At 38.8% G+C, this 26,314-nt stretch overlaps 1 protein-coding gene across 1 annotated transcript in view; it reads right to left on the reverse strand.

The window, feature by feature from the left end:
- The window catches only part of PDE11A (phosphodiesterase 11A), a 188,673-nt gene that overhangs the window by 94,092 nt on the left and 68,267 nt on the right, over positions 1–26,314 (reverse strand). Inside the window, exons 3-5 of the mRNA XM_070737453.1 lie at positions 13,716–13,805; positions 9,802–9,942; positions 5,103–5,167 (exon numbers count right to left, since the gene is read on the reverse strand). Coding sequence (XP_070593554.1) covers positions 5,103–5,167; positions 9,802–9,942; positions 13,716–13,805 — 296 coding nt within the window. The remainder of the gene's footprint in view (positions 1–5,102; positions 5,168–9,801; positions 9,943–13,715; positions 13,806–26,314) is intronic.

Here is a 26,314-nt window from a genome sequence, read left to right on the forward strand (position 1 = left end):
CCACCCTCCCTGTCTTTCGTAAACTACTCAAGACTCATTTATACCGCCAGGCATGGGGGAGTTGAGATAGCTCTTCCCCCTAGGCCATTACAAGTTATGCATGGTATGTTTGTGTGTATGTTTGGTTTTATAATAGGGGTTTTTAGTTGTTTTTTATTATTGGATTGTACATGTTGTGTTTATTATTGTTGTTAGCCGCCCCGAGTCTACGGAGAGGGGTAGCATACAAATCCAATAAATTATTATTATTATTATTATTATTATTATTATTATTATTATTCAGATTCCAAAAATCAAACACATCCATGTCTTTCATTCATCATTCATTATATTATGTTTAATACTATAAGTCAATACAATCATTGGTCTGACCACTCTCAAAGTTCTCTTCCCTTTTATCTTTATCATTCTCTATATCTTCTTCTTAAAAAAGTTTTTCCACTATTGCTAAATAGCTGCTTTGTCTTTGTTCTTTCGTCCTTTTGTTCCCAATTAAATTTTAAAAAAAGGTTCCAAACTTCACATTGGAAAAATAGCTCATCAGCTCAACTTTTGTTCTTCCACCTCTCTCCAGCAATTTCCTCTTTCCAGGTGACTTCCAACCTTCGGGGGGGAAATTAATCCGTCCATTTATGGCCACCACGGCTTGGTCGGCTTTTACAAGCCTTTCTCAGTGCCACTGGTTGAGAGCTCTTTGTTGGGCTCCTGGGGGGGTTGCCATCCCCTCCCAGTTCCCCAACTGTGTCTCTCCTTTTCCCCACCCCTACAGGGTGGTTCTGACCAGGTTCTAATTGATACAGATTCCCAGGCGATGTGGGCATTGGACTTCCCCAGTGGAGTGCTGCAAATTCCATGTCGCCACGGGGCTTGGCCATGCCTCTCTCCTCTAAAGACCTTTCTTGAAGGGCTCTGCAGTTGATCCCAGGATAATGTTGCAGGATCCAATCTAGATTGGATTGGATCCTGCAATTGGAGGTTTAGTCTTCCAAATTTATGGACTGATGCTAGAGACCATCCTCAGGGAATTTGTTTCTAGCAGAGTGTGTGCTTGGCCTATTCTGTGTGGTATTTATAAGGTGCCTGATATGTGTGGCTTTTTAGGTGTGTTTAGGTGTGTTGATGCTGGCTTATTAAGTCTTTGGCTTTGTTTCCTTGTGCTGCCATGTTCTCACCTCCCAAGTCCTTGATAAGCTGGTGGTAAATCAGCATTCCTGTTGACTGAGGAGGGGCCTGTTTCCCAGGCTTCAAAAATGTCCCTCGACTATTTTTGTGCCTGTTCATCCAACAAACTTTGTAGCTGCAAAACTGAATGTATGTCCTTGTTCACTGCAATCTGAGAGACCAGATACAATATTCTGTCTCTATAACTCATTCACTCGAATCAGTCATATATCCCAAGCAAGATTGAAGTAAAATTCTTAAATGTTGATTATGTTTTAAGATTTATTTCATCTCTCTTGTGCTTCGATTGCTCTTAAAAGCATAGTTTTCTAGAGTCCACAGGTATCTATTTTCTGCCTGCAACTTATTCCATCTTGTAGCTCATATTTCTTCCAGACAAGGCTAGAAATAAATCTTTGAATGACTTACATGAAACATTAGTATTTGGTAAACACATCTCCCCAGCAATGTTGATTAGTCACCATCAAGGGAAGAAACTGTCCATTCCAAAAGCAATCTGTGCTTTATCGGGTGAAGAAAGGCACTTACAATTTGTTTCTGCTCCTCTTTAATCCTTTATTTCTCCTTTTGCTATTATTTACTTTGGCTAAATATAATGGCATTTGGGGTGTCCTTAGTCCTGACTCAGATATGTTGTATCCTGATAATTTGATTACTAGGAATCAGCTAATAAAGGTTTACTTTGTCTTATCTCCCCCTTATTTTTGATTTTTAAAAAATTGTTTAGCTCATTGAAAAACGGTACTGAACTCGGAGTTCCACAGAGGCAAAGGTTGTTGTTGGAACATGCATACATGCATTATCCTAATGTTAGTTTGCATTCTAATGTTAGTATACATTTCTTTCATATTCTCATATTGTTTATTTATTGTTTTATTATAATATATTAACACTTTCTCTTTCCTCTTTCCCCCTAGTAAAAACTAATATTCTTTTTATAATCCTTCATTATAATCCTTCATTTTTATTTAAATCGATTGTAACTTTAGAACTTACTAATAAAAGCAATTTATCTCCAGATTTATCATGCTGCAGCAGTGAGATTTGTGAAGATTGAGTACACTTTTACAACAGTGCAGCATATGTTGAGCTGAAAGGTAGGATGGTAGAGAGGTATAACATTTGCAGGCAAGATTGAGCCAGGGCCTGTTTTTTGAGCCTTGTCTGATAAGAAAATTCATGGAAGTCACTCATACAGCTGTATTTCACAGCATTAAGATTTGAATGGCAGACCAGAAGGAGGAAATCCAACTCTAAACTGAGCATCCATGAAACCCAGGCCAATTCCCAGTCAGACTTGCTGGATCTGAAATCCTTTCTTTATGGAATATGGTATTTTTAAATGCCACATCAATAAGCTCAAGATCATAAACTAAACTGTTCCTTTGCTTTTCAATTTAAAAACTCAGAAATCTATACTTGAATAAAATACTACTGAAAACAAAACCTAGTCTCAAAAATAACATAAAAGATTCATCTATAGTTTTCTCTAGGCATCTCTTCTTCTCTCCCAAAATCTTCCTTCGTTCCTTCAATCTCCAAATAAAGGAAAGTATAACGAAGAACAAAAGGTATTATGTTCTGTTGTTCTATTTTATAGACCCTGTAAAAGAAGACTCCAAATTTGTTTTTTCCAACAACTTTATTTGATAGATAGATAGATAGATAGATAGATAGAGGTAGGTAGGTAGGTAGGTAGGTAGATAGATAGATAGATAGATAGATAGATAGATAGATAGATAGATAGATGATTGCTCTACATAACACACTCAAGGATTACTGCATATTATTAAAGAAATGTAGAAATAATATTAATGTCAAATGTTTTCTATGCAAACTATACAAGAAAGATTACAGTAAACAAATTCAGAAGACTTCAGAATCCCTAATAAGTCATCTGTTGGGGGGAGAAAGTAAGAAAAATAGAAAGAGCCATATGGAAAAACGGTGATTAGGGGAAATATTACATGATCAAGGCATATTTTTCAGGTTCAACTCTATTTTGCAGACAAGAAAATGTTTTTTATGTTACAGAAAATAACAGCCCATAATTCTCAGCTTGTGTTCCAAGAACAGTATCTATATCAAATTTATTTCTGGACTTTTTATTCTACATAAAAGTTAGAACCAAATGTACATACTAAAAGTTCCTGAGAATTATATAACTCAAGCTCCATATTACAACAATATCAAAATTTCCCAAGTTTCAATGAACCTCTAAATCTTCACCTTTTATTTTATGCTAAACATACCTTTATTTCTTCCAATTGCTTTCCCTGTAATACATTGTGCATGAGATACAGAGACCTTATATAATAACATGGCCAAATAAATATGAAAAGTATCTTAAGTATTAAAAACCTCGCTTTAATTTTTGAAGAAGTTATTTAATTAATTTGCTTTGCTTCTACCAGAGTCCAGAAATACTTTACAAGAAGAGTCCTTCACTCCTCCTCTCAAAACAAACTACCTTACTCCTCCAGACTTCAAATACTACGGTTAGACAATTTACAACTACATCGCCTCCAAACTGATTTAACTGTTGTTCATAAGACCATATACCATAACGTCCTTCCTGTTAGTGACTACTTCACCTTCAACAACAACACAAGAGCGCATAATAGATACAAACTAAATGTAAATTGCTCCAAACTTGACTGCAGAAAATATGATTTCAGCAACAGAGTGATCAATGCCTGGAACTCACTACCGGAGTCTGTTGTTTCTTCCCCAAACCCCAAGATCCTCAACCTTAATTATCTACTGTTGACCTCTCCCCTTTTCTGTAAGGGACATGCATAAGCACACCATTGTGTCTACCGTCCCTGTCCTTCTGTCCCATTATCCTTTTTATCATTTCTTTATACTTTGTTATGTTAATACAAACTATAATTCTATACTTGTTTGACAAATAAAATAAATAAATAAATAAAATTAAGGTACTCCGCTATTTAGGTACAGGGGTGGGATGGCAGGAGAAGAAAAACAGCCCAAAGTTTTAACTACAATGAAACCGTTTGCACAGTTAAATAATATGTTCACTGCTAAAAATGAAATAAAATAAAAACACACGAAGGTTGGCTGGAAGGAAGATTGTATAACTCTTCAATAATCACATCAATCAACCTATCAGTAGGGTGAAAGAATTTTTTTTAAAGAATATAATTCTTTATTGGCCAAGTGTGATTGGACACACAAGGAATTTGTCTTTGGTGCATATGCTCTCAGTGTACATAAAAGAAAATATACATTTGTCAAGAATCATGTGGTACAACACTTAATGATTGTCAAATAAACAGGAAACAATCAATATTAATAAAAATCTTAAGGTTACAAGCAACAAGTTACAGTCATACAGTCATAGTTGGCAGGAGATGGGTGATAGGAATGATGAGAAAAAACTAGTAGTAATGGTAGTGCAGACTAGTAAATCATTAGTAAATTCAACAAAATCTATTTGTTGAAGCTAAGTAACATGGATGTGATTAATAAACTGGATGAAGTCCATATGGAATGCCCTTGGCAGAAGGAGACTTAATCAAATCTTTTAATCTGCTAATTATGCTAAAATAACATTCCATGTAATCATGTCACAGTTTTGCAACTGTTTCCCACATAACAGAAATGCAACCAATTATACCATCTGAAGAAGGATAATATTTTATCTTCTACAACATATTGAGCTTAAGGGCATAAAAATATATAATACCTTTGAAACAGTAGAACAAACATGAAGGAAAGTATGACAGCTGGGTGTACAAATGAAAAATTGTGCAATTAATTAATTAAATAAAATGACCTCTTATTTGGATTTCTAGAATGAAGGTGAACTTGAAAGAGCTTTTCACAGACAGAATTTTGTCCTATAATCTAGGTTTATTCCTAAAAAGAAGATTAATCATAAAAGAATAAAATCTAACCTATTTTCTGTATCAGCAATGCACTTTGGAGACATCAATTCAAAGGACTTGGTAAATTTTACTTCCTGTCAAGATAAAACATGTCTAAATGTCATACATTGCAAATTTATTATACAACATTAGAAAAGTACGTTATAAAAAATAAAAATGTTCCCTATTTATACTCAAACCATGGATCACATTCTTTTAATCCCATCTACATAATAAAGAATAACCAAATCCTTATATATTGTGAAATTATTACTAATCTGGTCTAGAAAACAGGAGACTGTGAATCTAGTTTTGCCTTTGGCAAGAAGGCCAGGTGGGTGACTTTGAGCCGGTCACACTCTCTCTCTCAATCCAAACTTCCTCATAAGTATTATGTCTATCTGCCAACTTGAGTTACTTATAAAGCAATAAATGTGGGGTAAAATTGTAATGAACAGAGCAGAACAGCACAGCACAGCATAGAATAGAATAGTATAGAATAGTCTTACTTGATATGCTCCTTCTCACTGACATGGAGCATCCAGGAATGGGATGGTGAGCTCCCATCCAAAAGGCTAGCATCCATGGGACTGGAGGTGAGCTCCCAACTACAAAGGCTAGCATCAGTTGTAGGTGTCAGACAGTGAAGTTCTGTAAATTGGCAGCCCTTGGATACCACTTCAGATGTCCACCATTTGAAAGAGCAGATCACCTTTGGCAGAACCCGAATCTTGATCTGTGTGCTGCTCCTGCCGGACTACTGATACGGAAGGAGAAACCACTGTAGTCTTCTGCTGTTGGAGTCATGCTCATGATGTGATAGAAATGCATGATATTGTCTTTCCCAGCAGCTGGGAAAGGAGTAGCGGTACGGTTTGTTCTCTCCTGATGTGAAGTGCCAGTTCCCTCAAGCTGGACTGGCATTCCTGGTATAGATATACTTTGGACTTCACCATGTTTATGACTGTCCCCAAATTTATTTATTTATTTATTTATTATTTAGATTTGTATGCTGCCCCTCACCGCGGAAGCAGTCGAGTCATCGGCACCAGATGGCTTTTGGCCATGTGTAAGGAAAAGCTGTAGGATTGTAGGACCTGTATTGTGACAGCCAGATCCCTCCTCGCTTCATGTTCTGAGCTGGACTGAATAAATATGTCGTTCGCATAAAACTAGATCCTAATGGGAATAACTTGGAGATGGCCCACCTGGGCGGCCATCAGCTTGGTGAACATTCTGGGGGCAGAGAACTAGCCCAATGGTAGTGCTCGATACTGGTAATGATTCTCCCCATAGTGGAAGCAGAGAAATTGCCTGTGGGCTGGAGGGACTGGGACGTGAAAGTACACCTTCATCAAATCCACTGACGTGAGGAAGTCACCCCTTCTGAAGCTCTCTAAAGTGGTCTGTAGCAACTGCATTTTGAACCATTGGTAAATGGTGTACCGGTTCAGGGTCTAGAATTGCCTTCCATCCCCCCGAGCCTTTTGGATTATGAATAGTAGGGGGCGAAAATAAGGGGACAGACAAGAGTCAGTCCTCTGAGACATGGACGCCAGGACCTTACACTTGTGCCTAGACTCTACTAGAATGGGGTCCAGTGAGTCTCCAAACAACCTTTCACTGGAATACGGGGCTGATGGCAGACTCCATTTATTCCTGGCATCTGTTTGCCACTGGCAGAGACACAAAGACACATCAGGATGCCATGGATGAGCCGATGGAGTTGGTCACAAATCTCAGCGCATTTAGTATGACATTCGCTGAAAACTTCAATGCTGCCATTATTTTGTTGAGATCCTGATGGGATCTTGTGTCATCAGTTGGAAGCCTTTCTGTTCTGCCCCAGCTACAGACCACAAAGAACACAGCACACACAAAGTCTGTACAAACTTTAGGTTACTAATTAAGGACTATTAATGAGTTTTCTTAGTAGTCGTCAAACACAAATATAGTTTAAAGCAGTTTTTCTGAACACTGACTGTTAAGTCAACTTTATTACAGCCAGCACAAGTCCACAAAATAATAACTCAATTGTGAGTAAGCAGACTTGCAGATAATAGCAATCATATGGTGTTTGGCAAAATGCCCAGAAGCAATTTGCAGGGAAAATGCCAAGAAAGAGAACAAGAGCCGATCAGACATTTCTGGAGTCAAGACACAAAGAAATATGAATGAATGTTATTTCCTGCAAATTGCCTCCTTCATTGTCATCCCTTAAATAGGCTAGGATTAGCCCCAAGCCTTACTCCCGAAGAGACCTCCTCCCAAGGAACCATTCCTGCCTCTTGGCAGCTCTTCATGCCCATACATTGAGAATAGGCTCCTCCTCTTCTTCTTTGTCCCTGGTGGGAATTTCTGGAGGTTCTGAAGGCCCTGGTTGAATCTCTGCCTCTGAGTCCTCTCCAGCCTCCTCACTGTCCAACTTGGGTGTCAGCTGCACAGGCCACTGGCACATCAGCCTTTGCTGTTGAATCAGATACAAGGGCTGCTGGCAGGCCTCAACATTTTCCTACAGCTGCCTCAACCATAGCAGTGAAGCCCTATTATAGAAGGGTGATGTGGAGGCCTTGACAGCCTAGGCGGCCACCTGGTGAGCTTTCGCCAATGTTTGTTCTGTTTTTTTGTCCACCGGTCGGAGAGATTCCTCTGGGGAGCCTGTAACTAAGAAGAGAGAAAATAACACCACAACCGGAATGTCAACGGCTGGTACTTGAAGGGCCTTCGAAAGATCTGGTCCCATATTATAAAAGCATCTATCTGGGCTGCTGGGAGTGAGTCCAGTCCAGGCTCACTGCCTCTGCACCATGTCCAGGAGCAATCTCAGGACAGGAACCTCCTCTGCCCCAATGGCTGGCTCAGCAAAGAGCAAATCTGCAGGATCAGTTGACCCTAATGCAGAATCTAGAGGCGTCTGGGTGGTACCCAACCCAGTAGTATTCTTTGTTTTAAAAAGCAATAATCTAAATAGGGGAGGTCTAAACAAACCGACAAAGACCGGCAAATCAGGCTTTCATCTTCGGATAAATCTAGATCCCACTGCATCTTTTCATCTGACAAGGATGCTTAGCTTGAAGAGGCTAGAGAGCAGTCCTACCCCTGAGGAGTAAGGGCCTCCATTGTATAGTGGTGCCCCAGATGATGCCCTTGGGCCCTGGGAGGTAGAAACCTTGAGGATGCACTCTAGTATAAACCGGCTGCACTCCCCTGCATGAAAGCCTTAGATATCACAGCTGCCATATTTGCCGGGATTTGGGACTCTACCCGCTCCTTCAAGAAGAGGCCTGCAGTCATGGAAGTGAAGGTAGTCTCGGCCAAACCCTCTGATCTGTTGGTTGCTCCCAGTTAGGTGTTGGACCCATAGAGGCTGGCAGAGAGCCAAACAACAAGTCACTGTTGCCGGGCAGGACCAAAGGCTGTTACATGAAATCATCTGGTGACCACATGGCAGCTAGCATGCCTTCTGAAAGACCAGGAGGTTCCAACTGAAGGGATGGTGAAGGAGTAACACAGGCCGGCTGCCAGATCTGATGGAAACTGGGCCTGATTTCTTCTGAGCTCTTGCAATTACTTTTCCAATGGCTTTGCTTAGCCTCCCACTCAGCTGATTTAGATGGCTTTAAGACTTTGCTAGAGTGAGGCTCTTCAGCTGCCTTCCTCTTAGCAGCTCTGATTGTAGCAGCCCAGCACTGGCGCTGCTGTCCGTTGAAGATGGCAACGGGCATCCCACCACAAGGGCGGTGTCATCTGTAATGCTGTCTGCCATCTTGGGTCTTATCTGTAATGCTGTCTGCCATCTTGGATCTTATTGCATAGGCAGTCTCACCCAAACAGGGTTCTGCCGCTACAAGTACCGCTCCTTTCAGGCACTAGTAGCATGTCCAAAGTTCAGGCAGGGACTAGAATGGCTCCCAATCTTGATAGGGGCTAAGGTGCTGATCGTGGGGCTCGCTGCTTGGCAGGGGTCCTAACTCACCCCACTGAAATGTGCACCGGCAGCTCCAAATTGGCACTGTTGCCTTTCTCCTTCACGCCATTTGAAAAATGGTGCACTCTACCCTGTGCCCCAGGCTAGTATTGCTATTAGGACCCAAGAAACACAATTTCTCTGTCACAGTGCCTGCCACTTGGAATGTGTAACATCCAATCTGGGTTGGTCACCGGACCAGAGGTTTAGTCTTTCTTAACAGCAATAGCACTTAGACTTATATACCACTTCACAATGCTTTACAGCCCTCCCTAAGCTATTTACACAGTCAGCATATTCCCCCCCAACAATCTGTGCCCTCAATTTAATGACCTCAGAAGGATGGAAGGGTGAGTCAACCTTGAGCCTGGTGATATTCTATCTGCCAAATTGCAGATAGACGGCAGTCAGCAGAAGTAGCCTGCAGTACTGCATTCCAACCACTACACCACCATGGCTCATAATCCATCTCCCTTTTCCCTCTGAAATGGGAATGTTACTACATAAAGAACAGTTGAGCAGAAGACTCTACACTCCTATTTCACTCAGGCTTTTCTCTCAGCAAAACCAGGTATTTTGAGTATCCAATTGTTCATAATCGTCCCACCTTACTAGCTATCTGTTTCAGCTTAGTCAACCAAAACCTTAATGCCATAAAAAAAATTAAACAAATTTTAAGTACAGTACATGCTGAATAAATAAATACAAACATTTCATCATTTACATAAAGTACATTTTTCAAAATGTGAAATATCTACTTACTGGTGATTCAATGTCATCAAGAAGCAATACCAAGCAACGCTCACACTTGAGTAGATTCTGGGCTCGAAGCATAATTTTTTTGACAATTTTCTCCAAGTCTGTCTGTTCTTCAAAGAGATCATTAACCACCTCCAGCAAGGCCTTCATACATGGGATAGAAATCAATCACAATTGGTTTCCAAAAGTAATGAATAAATGATTGGATAATATTTCAAAAAAGAGCTGTAAAAGGAACCAGTTACTAACACTCTGGGATTCTGGTTACTTGTAAATCAAACTTAGATGCACAGTCATTCCATATGTACCAGGACATGTACATATGGAATGTTCTCATTTAGTTTTCCTGTAAGAGACTTGAACATATTTCAACTATTTTTTAAACTATATCTGGCTAGGGAATTCCTAGGGAATATTAGCTTTCTGCAACAACTAGCAAAGATATTTTGACATATCATAATGACCCTCAGAAAATAATAAAAATAATAAAAATAATCATCTAGTCACACGCTAGATGCTATAATCAAGCAAGTTTGCTATAAACCTGTGTGACCTGTGTAAACATGAGATCATTATTTTTTCTTTCATGGCAATTTGAAAGTAGAGCGTTAATTAATCTCACAGCAACTTTGCTTCAGATTGTAGTATCTAATTTATGTGTTTCACAAGGCAAATTATAACATAACCGATTAATTCTCAGTGGCAGTTTCCCAAATTTTTGAGATAAACTAGATATTAAGTGATCTTGAAAAGTATTAGTAAAGATCAAGAAAAAAGCCCAGAATAGCTTTTCTGAATGTTTCAAAGTAATTATGTGGAAAAGAAAAAAAACTTTTCTCATACAGAATTATAGCCTTGATAATTATAGTAGTGAAGCTGAATAGATTTCAGGCACACCAATACCATGCATTTTACATGGGATTTATTTCAGTTAAGAGTGCTGTAGAAAACAAAGAGTATGCAAACATGACACAACACCCAGTGTGAATACAGCAGTGTACTCGTGCCGATTTCTGCTCTTATTCATACTTGCACTAATTAAGGCAGAAGTAGGCAATCACCAGCAGAGGATTTTTTACAGAATGATGCTAAAACTACTAGGAGTGGCAGTGCTAGTCCTGTTGGTTTTTTTAAAAAAATACTTTGGGGGTACTTTCAAGGATAGAATTGGGCCCAGAACTGCAGACTACAATATGAAAGGGAAAAACTGATGAACTAATACAAATGCAAGTGACTGGACAGATGGATCGACTTTTAGGATTAATGTTCTGCACTTAATACCTATGGAAGGACTGAGGGATGCAAAAAGAGTAAGATGTGTCACACAAGTGGACAGGCAAGTGAAATTTCTGGATACTCATTTAAAAAAAAATTGTGATCTCATCATTATAGGAGATATACAATTTTTAAAATGGTATCTCCAAGGAAAATGAAAGTGTACCTTTCCTCGTGTCTACCTAGTGCCTAGAAAAATGTCAACATAGAGATGTGCCATGTTCAGTTATGATTTTATGATCACACAGGACAACTTTTAGGTTGAAGAAGAAATAAATTAAACTCAAGGTATTAGGAGCATGAACTTTTAGCAAACTAGATATTTAAAAAGTGCATTTTAATGCCTAGTAGATTTACTGTCACATAAGCTTTATTGTCACATAAAGTCCACTACTTTAACAGGCAAAATGTTATTCTCAGCAGTCAGTTTAGATTCACAAAAATATACATTAGCCGATATAGCAACATAATAATTATTTTAAGAGCTGTTTCCACAGAATGCGACCTAGCTCTCTTACTTCTTTAGGGCATTGTTTCTTAAAGTGTGGTACTAAGACCCGGGGGAGGGGGAATGTCAGCCATCAGTCTCAAAGCAAAGTAAAATCAAAATCATTTATTTGCTATCCAATGTTAAAAAACTAATAGCATCTTAAAATCCCAGCAATCGTGAAATATTTAATAGGTTAAAAATGGCAAAATTGTAACCCATCCAAATAAGAGCTTTTTGGAATCCTGCATAATTTGTAAAAGTTGGAAAGGGCCCTAAGATAGAACAAAACATTGCTCCAAGAAAAGGGTAGTTTGGGATTTATATATTTATTGATTTTATTTATATGCTACCTGACTCCCAGATTTGGGCACGGAGAAAGGGACAGTAAAAAACGCACATGTAAAGATGACTTACTGCACTGGGAAAATGTAACTCCAAGTGTAACAGGTACTTCTGAACTATTTATTTATTTAATACTATTTCTATGCTGCCCAACTCCCTAAGGACTCAAAGCAAACATTGGTAATTCCTATCCCTTTTGAAGATAGCATGTACTCTCCCCCCCCCCATATCCAGTCCAAATAATAAGATTAATTGCTACAGCAGCATAATTCATATTAACTTGGCCTTGTATTTTTTCAATGTAAATTTATCCTATAAATTTTAATATTAACTGAAGTACCATTCTTTAAAAGCTCTAAAGATGATTCTAAAGAGGGCTCTTTAGAAATGAATACCCATAGCAAGTCTCTATATACAGTGATACCTCGTCTTACAAACCCCTCATCATACAAACTTTTTGAGATACAAACCCGTGGTTTAAGATTTTTTTGCCTCTTTTTCCAAACAATTTTCACCTTACAAACCCAAGCCGCTGCCACTGGGATGCCCTGCCTCCGGACTTCTGTTGCCAGCGAAGCACCCGTTTTTGCGCTGCTGGGATTCCCCTGAGGCTCCCCTCCATGGGAAACACCAGCTCCGGACTTCCGTGTTTTTGCGATGCTGCAGGGGAATCCCAGCAGCGCAAAAACAGGTGCTTTGGCTGGCAAAAGGGGTGAGTTTTGGGCTTGCACGCATTAATCGCTTTTCCATTGATTCCTGTGGGAAACATTGTTTTGTCTTACAATTTTTCAAATTACAAACCTCATCCCGGAACCAATTAAGTTCATAAGACGAGGTATCACTGTACTCTGAAAAAAAACTATAGTGTAATTTTTGGCATTCTATATATAGCTGACCTGTATTAAGGAACACTAGAGATGATTAAATCCACATAAATTTCACAAATGAGGCATGGCAAAGCCAATGGATGCAGAAAATTATTTTAGAAGACTTCCCCCCCTCCCTTTATGCTCCTTGTTTCCCACTGTGCTCCCCATAGTATCCACCTGGTAAAGAGACAAGGGAAATCAAGGAAACCGAAATGTCAATCAAATAAGACCAGAAATTTTATATCTGCTATAGTCAATTTCGTAAGAGCAGGGAGACATCTCTGAATAGAGTATATACTATATTCTCTTAGGTTATGCACTGTAAAATCTTGAAAAAAATGTTATTGTTTGTTATTTAGTTTAAAAGTGTTGGCACAGTATAAGTAGAAATGAATTTCTTTAAATACTAGCAATTAAAATATTAGTAAGATATATCATTTGGGTGTAAGAAGAAGAATGAGAAAATAGGAAACAACATTCTATATACTTCTTCATAAACAAGCAAATTCCACAATTCAGGATAGCTTATTCCAAGGGAAATGTGTACAAAGATGCTAATTCATTACTGATGCAGCCAGGTCTATTTTCAGGATCATGCAGCTATAGGAGAAATCTCTCTGCGGCAACCACAGTCTTGAAAAATAATGTGGTTGCTTTAATAAGCTGAACAGAGTGCTACGTTTGTGCTCTTGTATGTTTCAAAGCAAGCTTTTCCCAAATGAATTTAAAGAACTGCACAAACAGCTTCACTGGATAAACATATATATGGCAGTATTAAAATATAAATACAAATTAGGAATAATACCAAATATGTTCATTTTGCTGAAACTATAGAATACTGTAACTGTGCAAATAGTTATGCAAATCATCACTTTCTTTTCTCACATGGTAAAACAGATAAAATAATATTAATGATAGTTATTCTTTTTATTCTGACTTACTCTGCTTCTATCGTACTCCTTCCTGGAAGCAGCAAACAATTGAGCATTGGATATGGCAATACCACAGAAGGGAAGGTACATTTCCATTACCTAGTGCATAGAGAAAGACAAGGTCATCAAATGTTCTTTGTGAAATTACATGTGTATCAGTAATCTCGTTTTCATAAAAGATATATCAAAATATCAGCTAGTCTGACATCAAACCTACTTATACAGTTCCCTGCAAAGTGAAAATTAGAGTTCCTGGATAAGAAGACACAACCGCCACCCCTGCCCCATATCACCAGATGAAGAATCAGGCCCAGCTCTTTTTGTCCCCAATTTTGTAGGCTGCAATTCAACTCCTCAGATGTTTCTTAATTATGACAATGATTCCCCAGGAGAAGACTGTTATGATAACAATCTTTCTACAAAAATGTAAAATCATAGGCTAGATTCAGAAACGTGGCAACCTCCCAGATCCTACAAAATAGGGAAGGAAAAAAAACTGCCAAGAAAACCAGTTTGTGTAATGGTTGAGGTGTTGGCCTAGAAACCAGGAAGCATTGAGCTCTATCCTACCTTAGACATTTTTAAAAAATGGCTGGGTGACTTTAGCCAATCTCTCCCTCTCTCTCTCTCATCTATCTATCTATCTATCTATCTATCTATCTATCTATCTATCTATCTATCTATCTATCTATCTATCTATCTATCTATCATATCTATCTATCTATCTATCTATCTATCTATCTATCTATCTATCTATCTATCTAAGCTGTGTGTGTGTGTGTGTGTGTGTGTTTATCATATATATATATCTCTCTCTGCCACCTCACCTCAGAGGAGGAAGAAATACAGGTACTATTTCTTCCTTGGGGTATATTTATTTCTCCACCTTGGGTGCTGAGAGCTCAGAAATGGTGTCTGCCATTTTGGAATTCCTCTGAAGGCAGCCACACTCCAAGGGCTCTGCTGTCCAGCTACTGCTCTCTCTCTCTCTTTCTCTTGTGTGCATGCCCATTCCTGGATGCTATCTCCACCCACTAAAGGGAATGCACCAGTTCTCGAAAGAACAACATTCAGATTTTGGAGTAACAGAACTGATCAACATCAATTTATTATATGAAATAAAGTATTCACAGAAGTAGAACTGGAAGTACATAATGGTCTTCCCAGGAAAAAGAAACTGAAGCTTTGCAAAAAGTACTTTAAACCAGCGTTTCCCAACCGGTGTGCCGCAGCACACTAGTGTGCCGCGAGACACAGTCAGGTGTGCCGCCAAGCTCCTAGGGAAGCTCCAGCTGGGCGGGGCGCTGCCGGTGCCTCCGAGCTCCCACTCGCAGCTGTCCCCCGGTTCCTGCCCGTTGCCGCGGTTTCTGGCGCTCTCCTGCTGGGCCCCAAAGAAGGAAGGCAGGAAAAAGGAGAGCGAGTGGGAGCTCGGAGGCACCGGCAGCGCCCCGCCCAGCTGGAGTTTCCTGGCGTCGGCGGCAAGTGTCCTTTGGGCCCGGCGGGAGGGCACTGGCGGTGGGAGCGGGAGCGTGCCGGCTGCAGCGGCCCCAGGCGGTCGCGGGGAGATGGGGGCGGCGAGAGAGAGCATCAGCGCCACCCCTCTACGAGCAGCAAGAGCCTCAGCGACGGGGCACGCCGTTTGCCTTTCGGCTCCGTCGCTGAGGCTTTTGCTGCTCGTGGAGGGGAAGGCGCCGATGCCCAAAGCCTCAGCGACGTTTGGCTGCCGGGGGGGTGGGGAGGAGAAAATCCTCCCCCCCTCCAGGAGCAGCAAAAGCCTAAGTGACGGATCGCGCCGTTTTCCTTTCGGCTCCGTCGCTGAGGCTTTTGCTGAGGGGGGTTGGCGGTGCCGATGCCAAATGCTTTCCCTCCGCGGTGGGGGGTGGAGGGCAGGCGCAGTCAGCCCCAGGAGACAAAGAGGGAATGAGAGAAAGGAAAGAGACAGAAAGGGAGGGATAGAAAGAACAAGTGAGAGATAGAAAGGATAGAGAGAACGGGAATGAGAGAAAGGAAAGAGAGAGAAAGGGAGGGAGAGAAGGAATGAGGGAAAAAGGGAGGAAGAGAGAGAAATGAGAAACATGAGAGAGAAAAGGGGGAAAGACACGAGAAGTACCCAGAAATGAGACAGTGGTATAAATTTCAGGAGGGATGATTGATGATTGACTGTACAGGTATTTATAAGGGGATGTTACATGGGATTGTATGTATGAGGGGGTTATTTATGTATGTATGTATGTATGTATGTATGTATGTATGTATGTATGTATTTATTTATTTATTTATTTATTTATTTATTAGATTTGTGTCATTTTGGTTGGTGGTGTGCCCCAGAATTTTGTAAATGTAAAAAATGTGCCGCGGCTCAAAAAAGGTTGAAAATCACTGCTTTAAACAGTAAAGACAACTAAGAGGGAATTGGTAGTAGAGGAAACCAGCATCACTAGTAAACTGTTCTCATGGCCAGACCAGGCATCCTCTCTTTTACCTTCTCAGAAAGAACAAAGTTCTCTAATTGAAACAAAATAAGGGAACTTAAATGTTAACTGAGCTTCTAGAATACCATAAAATTAATGGAATGCGGTTACCTGCAAACTGAAACTGGTTACAAAGAAAGAAAACCCCAAATATAGTACTATTACAAGATTCCAATATTATCAATTTACTGCAAAAGACAAACCAATGGATATAGAGTAGTGTTGCAGTTATAACTGAAGATCTTGGATGCAAAATCAACAAACAAAGTAAAAAGTCAAACAGTGCATCACCAAATTAGAAAATCAGGATAGAAAATAAGATCAGCTTTCTAAGATGAATCAAAAGAGCTAGAACAGATGGGGGGGGGGAGAAGCAGCTGACGAATAAAGAAATCAAAGATCACCTGATCAATAAATATCAATACACAAATTTAATTAAAAAAATAAAATTAAACAAATCCTTCAAGTTGACAACATCAGGGACACTGAAGTCAAGAAAAAAGTTAATACTGAATATGTCATTAGAGAAAAAAAGATCTTAAAGTCCAATCTCCATCAAGGCAATTAACATTTGGGCAATTTCAGAAATTATATATGCAGCTGGCACAGTGGACTGGACTCAAACTGAATTAGCAGCTCTGGATAGGAAGTCCAGAAAAATAGTCACAATGAACCATGCCCTTCATCCAATGACACTGACAGAATCTACTTAATGCATTTTTCGGAGTATAAGACGCACCTTAGTTTTTTGGGAGGAAAATAGGGGGGAAATATGGCTACCAGGCATGCTACTGTCCTTAGTCTGGTCAGCTTCAGCACATTATTTTCTCCTCTGATTAGGGCTTTAAAAACCTTCTTTGGAGGGAGTAACAATGGAAAAACCTTGCAAAGTCTTAGGGCTGGGGAAAAAAACCTTATTTGGAGTGAGTAGCAATGAAAAAGCCTGCAAGCCAGTAAAGAGCTTTTAGAAGATTGTTAACACCTCATTAAGGCTGGGGAAAAAGGCTTTGAAAAAGCTACATTTGGAGTATTAGACGCACCCAAATTCTCAGCCTCTTTAAGGGGGGAAAGGGTGCGTCTTATACTCTGAAAAATATGGTCCCAAGAATAAGTGAGAATGCAATTTTGTAAGTACACTAAACAGATGATGAAGAAAAAAGGGCATTGGAATAAAATCTGAAGGACAATGATGCACTGAAACTAATACACAGGCAGACTTGGTGCATACCAAAGAGATCAAACTGGCTTATAAGAAAGACCAAATGGAAGGGCGTGGAAAGGCAAAATATTACATGGTTAGTACATTAAAATGTGTGTGTGGGGGGGGGGAATCTAGTAGGCAAAGAAAATAACAAGACCTGACAATGACTAACAGCAGGAAATTTGAAGAAAAAGACAGAAGGGCTAATTCTGGCTGCGAAGTTTAAGCTTTACAAAGCCAGAACAGAGAGGGCAGCATCAGCAAATCCTTTCTGTAGAGAGACTGATGAAATAGTGGAATATCAAGCCCAGTGATGGTGAACCTATGGCACAGGTGCCAAAGGTGCCACACCGAGTCATATCTGCTGGCACGCGAGCCATTGCCCTAGCTCAGCTCCAACATGCACATGTGTGCCAGCCAGCGGATTTTTGGCTCACACAGAGACTCTGAGAGGGCATTTTTGGCTTCCAGAGAGCCTCTGGGGGGATGGGGGAGGGTGTTTTTACCCTCCCCTGGTTCCAAGGAAGCATTTGGAGCATGGGGAGAGTGAAACACGTACTGGGCCCAAGAGAAGTTGGGAAACAGGCTGTTTCTGGCCTCCAGAGGGCCTCCAGGGTGGAGCGGAAACTGTTTTTGCCCTCCCCAGGCATTGAATTATGGGTGTGGGCACTCACGCATGCACGATAACACGCCCCCACGCTCTTTTGGCACCTGAGGAAAAAAAGGTTCACCATCACTGATCTAGCCACTGAAGAAGATTGCACATACTAATTGCAGATAATAGCATCACTGTAGCAACAGTGACACATTAGAATAAATACTACTTTTCTACAAGCAAGAAATACCATATGCCTACAAGCAACAATTGGTGGAATTGCAAAATAAACAAGCTAATGACTTTAGAATTCAAACAGTGACCACTTGACATATAACATCCCAACTTTAACTATTGTTGATAAAAAAAACACAAAAATCTTTGGACAATGAACTTTGCAATACTTGGATATAGCAGAATAAAAGGGGGGGGGGAAACCTAGAGCAAATCACACACAAAAAAGATCTGCAAATAGGCTGATTGTTGCAAATAGGCAAAAAAGTACCCATTGGATGCAGCCTTAAAACATTTTGAGCACCACTTGAACATCATTAGCATTGACAAAATCACCATCATTCAGTTGCAAAAGGCAGTTTTATTTTGAAACAGCGTATAATCTACAACAATACATTTATTATAAAACAACATCTGCCTGAACTACCAGGTCAATGGGAAAGACTCAAAAAAGGCTGAATCCAGTCTAAATATCTGGCTATGTGACCAATATACCTTCTTTAAATAAGATATTGGGCTACTGTGCTCCAAAGCAACTCAGATAATAATTGAGCCAAGAAAAGGCCCCTTGGCCAGCTTTCTTACATAATGAGTTTTTAAAAAATTAAAAGAAAACCTCATTCTGAGCACAAACCAGATCAGAGTGGAATTTTTGTTTAATAAACATCAGCAAATCAAAGCAAAATAGGACTTGTTCAGCCAAAAAACCAAGACGTTCTATTCTAAAGAAAAGGAATAATACTTAAAATCAAATTTAAATATGACTAGGTATTTTTTCAAAGCTCCCTGAGATGTTTTGTAGATTATACAGAAGCACCTAGAACAGTGGTTCCCAATCTTTTTTTGCCCATGCCCCACCTAAGCATCTCTAAAATCCTGATGTCCCCACCGCCCAGTGACATATAATTCTTACTATTCAAAAAGTGAACTCCTACTCATGTAGATGAAGCCTAAAAGGCCATTAACTTGGTTTAAACAAGGTTCCAATTGCCCCTATTAAAAATCAATAAATAATAAATAAATAAAATACTTGGCCACCTTTATCTGGACTCAGAAACTAAGCAGTACTGAGTCTACTTAATGCTTGGACAGGAGACCTCTAGCAAATACTAATTAAGCTTGACTTGAAGGAGATTTGACTCTTCTTTCCCATGAAAAGGATGACTTCAAATTTTGTGACTGATGAAAAAATACCCTCTATTGTGTTATTATTGCTATCCTTCATTTATAAGTTATTTGCTATCCTTCACTTATAATGCTCAAAAAACCCTAAAAAATTGTTCTTCATCTGAAATTTGTATCTTTTATTTTTATTTATATAAATATTGCATGCAAATTACTTAGAATCATTTCCAAATAAAATGGGAGGGAAAGACGTAATATCAGTGTCTCTATTCTACATCATTTAATCTGGAATGTAAATTTCCAGAACAAAAACTTCCAAACTGTAGTTGAATACTTGACATTTTTCATTTTTATCATTTTTATTTTAGAACATGATTGGGAAAGTAAATGAAGGGGTTAAAAATGAAAATGATACATGTTTTTATATTAGTTGACCCCAAATATTTTACAAATATTTTTCCCAAAGGGAAAGAATTATAAACAATATTTTTATGTTACTTTTTCCCACTTCTTTCTATGATTCAGTTTTTTTACGTTTAATTGCCAAATTTATGTGATGATGTCTAAAACGTGAGAGAGAGACAAACACAATGACAGATTTCTGTACTGCATCGATTATAGTAATTGGAATATTTTAGTAAATGCAACAAAAAGTATTTAACTCAAGATCTCAAATTGTCATTACAAATTCATTTACTTCAGCTCACATAAAGTTAGTATTCAATGACATCTAACTAGAACTCTACACATCAACTACTAATGGGATAGATTTATTTAAATCAAAGTTTAAAGCTACCAGACCAGCAGCTCAATTTTTAATCAAATATTTTCAATGGTTTGAACTGAAGTTACTATACATTAATATCAAGAATCTAAGCACAAACAGGCTTCTCGTTTTAAAATATTGTATACTATTTCATTTATGCCCATAAGTGTTTGCTGAAAATAATTTACAATAGATGTTGTAAATGTTTGTTAGGTAATTTCAATTAGTTTTCTTTATATGATTTCCTAAAAATAATTCAGTAAAGAATTAGTATAAAGTTCAGAAGAAAATATGGCAATCTTAGAAGCATAGCTCTAAGCATAGCATAGAAATTCTGGGGATACAAAAATGTATTTACATATTGAAGAATATGTTCATTGAGAGTTTGATTTATCTACAAAGATTAGTAGCATGTGACTACTACTTAATGTACCATTTTAGAGACTATACAAACATATTGATAGTGACCAAGAGTTTTGAATAGACATTCCTAGTTTTATAAAAGATTCACATACCGTAAAATATATATCACAGGCTGAAAGAATTCAGCCTTTCCTAAGAATTTTCTATTTTCTACCAGGGACAACCCAGGCCTTATATATATTGCTAGGGGCTGTTGTTGCATCCTCTTCTATTTAATTTTGGGGGGATTTAGGAATATTTCTAATGAGGGGGGGATTATTCATTTATTTGATTGATTGATTGATTGATTGATATGTTACCCCTCTATGAGGACTCATCTATCCTTAAACTTATCAGTAAACAATACTACACTCAAAGAATGTAATGTCCCCTCCCTTTCAAATATTTGTTAAATCTAAGCCTGGAAGCAGAATAAACTCGAAAGAGCAAACTGCCTTTCTTTTTTATACATTCAGCAATCATCTTTTCTGCAGTTCAGAAGAATGGTAGCAGAAAACTAATTTTCCTATATAAACATGTTATCTCTATAATTAATTTATATTTGTCCAAACTTGCATCTTCATGCCCGTTCTGTTATATAATATTCTTCCTTAAAAAAAAAATACAGTAATACACTACCACTAATCACCTGAAACTAGAATCCAGGGCCTGGAAATCAATTGCAATGTGGTTAGATGTGAACATTCAACCAAATTGAATTACTCTATGGCATCTATGCTGGGTGTTACTGGCAACGTTCATAATCAAGAACTCTGATCAAATCAGCATACAACAAATATATTTCTCTAGGGAGATAAACACGTTTTGAGTCGCAAGCCACCAAGATAACTGTTTAACCTGCAGTTTTGAGTTTTAAACTCAAGTCCACTAGTCCTAGATCAGGAGCAACATATTAATCTTTTTTTTTTAAATGCCTATTTCATCAGAAATCTTGACTCATATTATCTTGGCTACCATGTTATGCTAGCTTGTGTTGTTCATTCACATCTCTATCTTAACTCAATCTCTCCAGCCACAGATTTTAAGGTACAGGAGGATATTCAGGAGAATATCCTTAAGACACAGAGATCATAATATTAAGGCAGAATCACCTAAAGAGTGATTTTGCAAGAATGCCAGGTTTGAATAAATATGTTTAAGAAACTCACAGTAATTCTCTGGAATGCCTTAGGTATAAAAATCTGCAAGCAGTTTACAATATTGGTTTGCACATAGGTTTCCCCCAAAGCATTTTGAAATGTTTTACAATAATATGAAAGGAGACCATACAACTGTTAAAGACAAGAAGAGAAAGCTGATCAACAAATATAAGATGTAAATGGACTTTCTGGTTTTTCTTTGCAGATGTTTTACTTCTCATCCAAGAAGCTTCTTCTGCTTCTACAACCCAGATGACTGAGAATCTCCATAGACAAATATAAAATACCCTTTTTAAATCTATGAATGGACTGATTGGAAGAACTATGACTCTGTTATTGAAGACGGCGTGTTGAATGCGAGAGCTCCAGGCACCACAGGGATTTTTATAATGCGTGTGCCAATCTCATTACACTAGTGACGGAAACTGAAGGGCAAATTTGGTCCGTGCCCATGAAATATATTGCATCAAGGTCCAATATTGATGCATGGCTGTACTACTTTAAAATTATCTGGCACAACTTTTATTCCTCGTGATTTTGAATCATAACCACTAAATTACTTCTAAAGTCTTTTTGAAACAAGTCTTGTAATGAATATTTTTCCAAGGTCTATTTTTAAATCTGCTACTAATGCCACTGGAGTTTGAGAACATAAATTTTTCTTAGCTTCTTTTTATGTGATTCTAAGTTATTGCTTCTCCAGGATTTGTAAGTGGGCGTCGTTAATGTATGATAGGAAAGGCAGAAAGTTTCAATCACACAAGCACTGAAGAAGGAAAAAAGGAGCACAAGCAGGGTTTGGCAAAGGAGGGAGGGAGGGGAAGAGAAGAAGAGAGAAAGAGAGCATACATTCCTTTGCTTGTAATTGATCTGATGAATATGAAGGCATAAGACTTGCTCCCCTAGGAATGAACCATGTCTTTTTAAAATTCCAAATCATATACCTGCTGCAAGTGTAGGCTGATTGTTTTCCTGGAAAGACAAACTGTCCATTCCTAGCTTATCAGAGAAGTTGATAAAATAATTAGTAGGATGGGAAGGCTTTCAACCAAACAGAAACTTGATTGAGTACAGGTAGTTCTCAATTTACAACCGCAACTGAGCCCAATGTTTCTATTTATAAGTGAATTTTGCCCCATTTTATGACATTTCTTAACATAGGTTACCAAAAGTTGTTAAGTGAATCAGTGTAGTTATTAAGTTAGTTAACATAGTTATTAAGTGAATCTGGCTTCCCCATTGACTTTGTAGAGGTAGCAAAAGGGGACAATGCGATCCAGAACATTAAAACTATCATAAACCACCATCTGAATTTGATCACGTGACCATACAGACGTCTGCAAAGCTCATAAGTGTGAAAAATGGTCATATCACTTTTTACAATTTTGTAAGAATTGTTAAAAATAACAACCCAACCTAAAAAATTGTAAAGAAAAAACTTTTTACAATTTTGTAATTGATCTGAGGAATATGAAGGCATAAGAATTGCTCCCCCAGGAATGCACTGTAAAAATGGTCATAAGTCACTTTTTCCACTGCTGTTGTAACTTTGGATGGTCACTAAATGAACTGTTTCAAGTCAAGGATTACCTGTAAAAGATTAGTTTTGTTTATTGGACTATCCTCTCACAGTTTTATATATTTCACTAAAATAAGCTGTCATTAGGCTTCATGTATCTCTTACAATACAGCTAAGTCCTCAACAGTTCGTTTAGTGACAGTTCCAAGTTCTAACAGCACTGGAAGAAAAATGACTTATGACCGTTTTCACACTTACGACCATTGTAGCATCCCCACAGTCACGTGATCAAAATGCAGATGTCTGGCCACTGACTCATATTTATGATGGTTGCAGCAATCCAGGGTCATGATCATATTTTGTGACCTTCTGACAAGCAAACTCAATGTGGAAGCCATCTTCACTTAACAATCATGTTACCAACTTAACAATTGCAGTGATTCACTTAACAACTGTGGCAAGAAAAGTCATAAAATGAGTTATTAACAAATAAGTCTCATTTTCATGTGTGAAGCAGAGGGTGGAATCTTCTGTGTATCACATGCGCGGAATGCCCACCTCTAAATTAGAAAAAGAGATTAAGAGGGTGTTTTTTTAAAAAACCCTCCTTCTTAGAACAGTACATACTTTATTCTGAATTCAAAAACTCTTCATAATCCTCTTTTAGTTTAGATTAATACAGCCTGACTTTGTATTATTAGCCTTATTTATCTGAATCTATGCTATGTGTACTTTAGTGCAAAAATGAAACTATATGAATGGTTTGAATTCCAAGTATCCCACACACAGCATGCTGTGCTTCCTGGATCAATGAATAAAGTTTACAAATCTGGATGACGAAACTCTATGAGGGAGGGAGAGAAACAGAGGTTTTCAAAGAGATATAACCCTGAATTTACAATATAGACGTAACTCTAAAAGCTAATTTGTTCATTTTCCAACCCAAAGGTAGATAGCCACTGGTTTAAAACACAGATTTATATTTGTTCAATTTAATTCCAAGCGACAAAAATTTTACCCATAGCTCATATCTAGGGTCTAAAATTATACTAAGAACGTATGGTATTACCCATGCTCCCTGCCTTTAAAAGATAACCATACTTGGAATAACACAAATGTCTTGCGTTTCTAAACATAAAACACTGGTGTCATAAAAGAAAAAAAGAGTTTCAGCAGCTTGTAACGTGCAGCATTGATCAAAAGCATTGCAGCAGAGGCAGAGTAACGACACGGACACAAAGAGATGGATTTAAAATGGGTCATTTTTATTAATTAAATTTGCATAATTTATTCCAATAAATTAGCATAAATTAACTATAACCCTAAACAAGGACCCGCAGGGTCAAACAATTGCTTCCGGGGCAGAAAATGACGTCAGAAAAACTTCCGGGGCAACTTATGGGCGTAGCTCCATGCTGATCCAGGTGAAGGGCCACGCCCCTGCATGTGGGAGGTCCCGCCGTCTAACCCCTACAAGGGGAAGGAAATGGGCGGGACCCAAAGACAGGTTCCCCCCAATTGCTCAGGTCGTTAACACCATGAGCCTTTGGAGAGAACCTGTCAATCATCCCCAAAGATGCCCAACGGAGAACACGCAGTTGCTAAACACCACCCAGTTTTCTGCCCCTAACCTGCCTACCCAAATGACCAGAGGTAAGCCAATTAGCCTAAATGGGGGGCGAAGCACCCCCTAACCACATATCTGGCACCGCAGTGTGGAATAGGCGAAAAAACGGTCACAGGAAATACCAAATACCCTAAGGGTGACCCACAGTGGCACACTGAAAGATAGGGAGGGCGGGTGGGTGTTCACTTCGTCGTCCAGGGCGAAAAGGAGGCCCTGAAGCCTGTCCAGCCCTTTTATAGGGCTGACAGGCTTCGCCCCTGGACGACGTCATCAGCTGGGCTGAATCTTCCAGAAGCTGGCCGAGATCTCGCGAAATCTCACGAGATCTCGTCCTATCCAAGATGGCGGCCACGCCGAAGGGCCGTGTCTCCCTGGCCCTGCAGCAAATCCGGGCCGGGGAGTGAAGCACCGGCCAGGCATTCTTTTTAAACCATTTAGCAATCCTGGTCTGGTCCATTCATTATTTGCTTCTTGACAACATAAAGTTAAATCTCCTTTGTTCTGAATTTCTCTCTTTGCACAGTAGCATTCCTCCAAAGGGGAATAACAACAAGGAATGGGATGCTAGCCCATCACACATTCCATCTAATTAAATAAGACAGAGATTTCAGAGAAGGGTGCAACGGCAGGGCATATGGCTTGCAGCATCTAGTTTATGTAAAGCATGACACAAAAAAAGTTGACTGCTGAATTTTGGAGCAGTGAAGCAATGGCAGCATTTCTATATCTTTCCTCTATCCCTTTCTAACTAAGGAGACTGGAAGTTTATTTGCAATTATTTCTAATGAGCCTATTTGCCTTTCTTCTGGGTAATTTTATGAAATGCACAGAGGAGGGGGGAAAAAACAACAAAATAGAACAAATGACTGGATGAACATTCTGTGAGTACAGCACTGTGAGCAATGTTATGAGCTTACATCCTACAAAACGTTACACACTGTTATACAAGCATAACAGGGTGCCAGTACTGAAGCTACCAAATATAATGTTTATAATCTGTATTTTTAAGGCTGTCTTTCCAACCGCAAATTAAATCAGAAATACCTACACAAATCTGTATAGGGAGGCTGCTTGGAACTTCTATGTTCAACATATTCTAGTCATCCAGAGACTTGTGGAATGGGCAGACATGATAAATTTAAATAAGAACAACAAAAAATAAAAGTATGTATATTCTTCAGAGATATGTTCGTTTGATGCATGCTTTGCTGCAACAAATAAAGGCTGCCTTTTCATATGGCACTCATTTATTTTAATGCACTTTGCTTACTTTATGAAAAACCAGCATTTATTTATTTGTTATGTATTATAATCTGGAAGAATTTAAATTGAAATAGTTATCCTTCTGGAGCACTAGAATCTTGGAACCTCTAATATGCATGCAAACATAACCAAATCCCCAGGTATAGAATAGGTGGCACGTAGCTCAACAGCAATAAATGTGAGATGGATCTAGGAGTCCTAATGGACAGTCATTTAAGTATGAGCCAGCAGTGTGCTACAGGTGC

The sequence above is a fragment of the Erythrolamprus reginae genome, chromosome 1 (genome assembly GCF_031021105.1).
Source record: "Erythrolamprus reginae isolate rEryReg1 chromosome 1, rEryReg1.hap1, whole genome shotgun sequence".
Taxonomy (NCBI): Eukaryota; Metazoa; Chordata; class Lepidosauria; order Squamata; family Dipsadidae; genus Erythrolamprus; species Erythrolamprus reginae.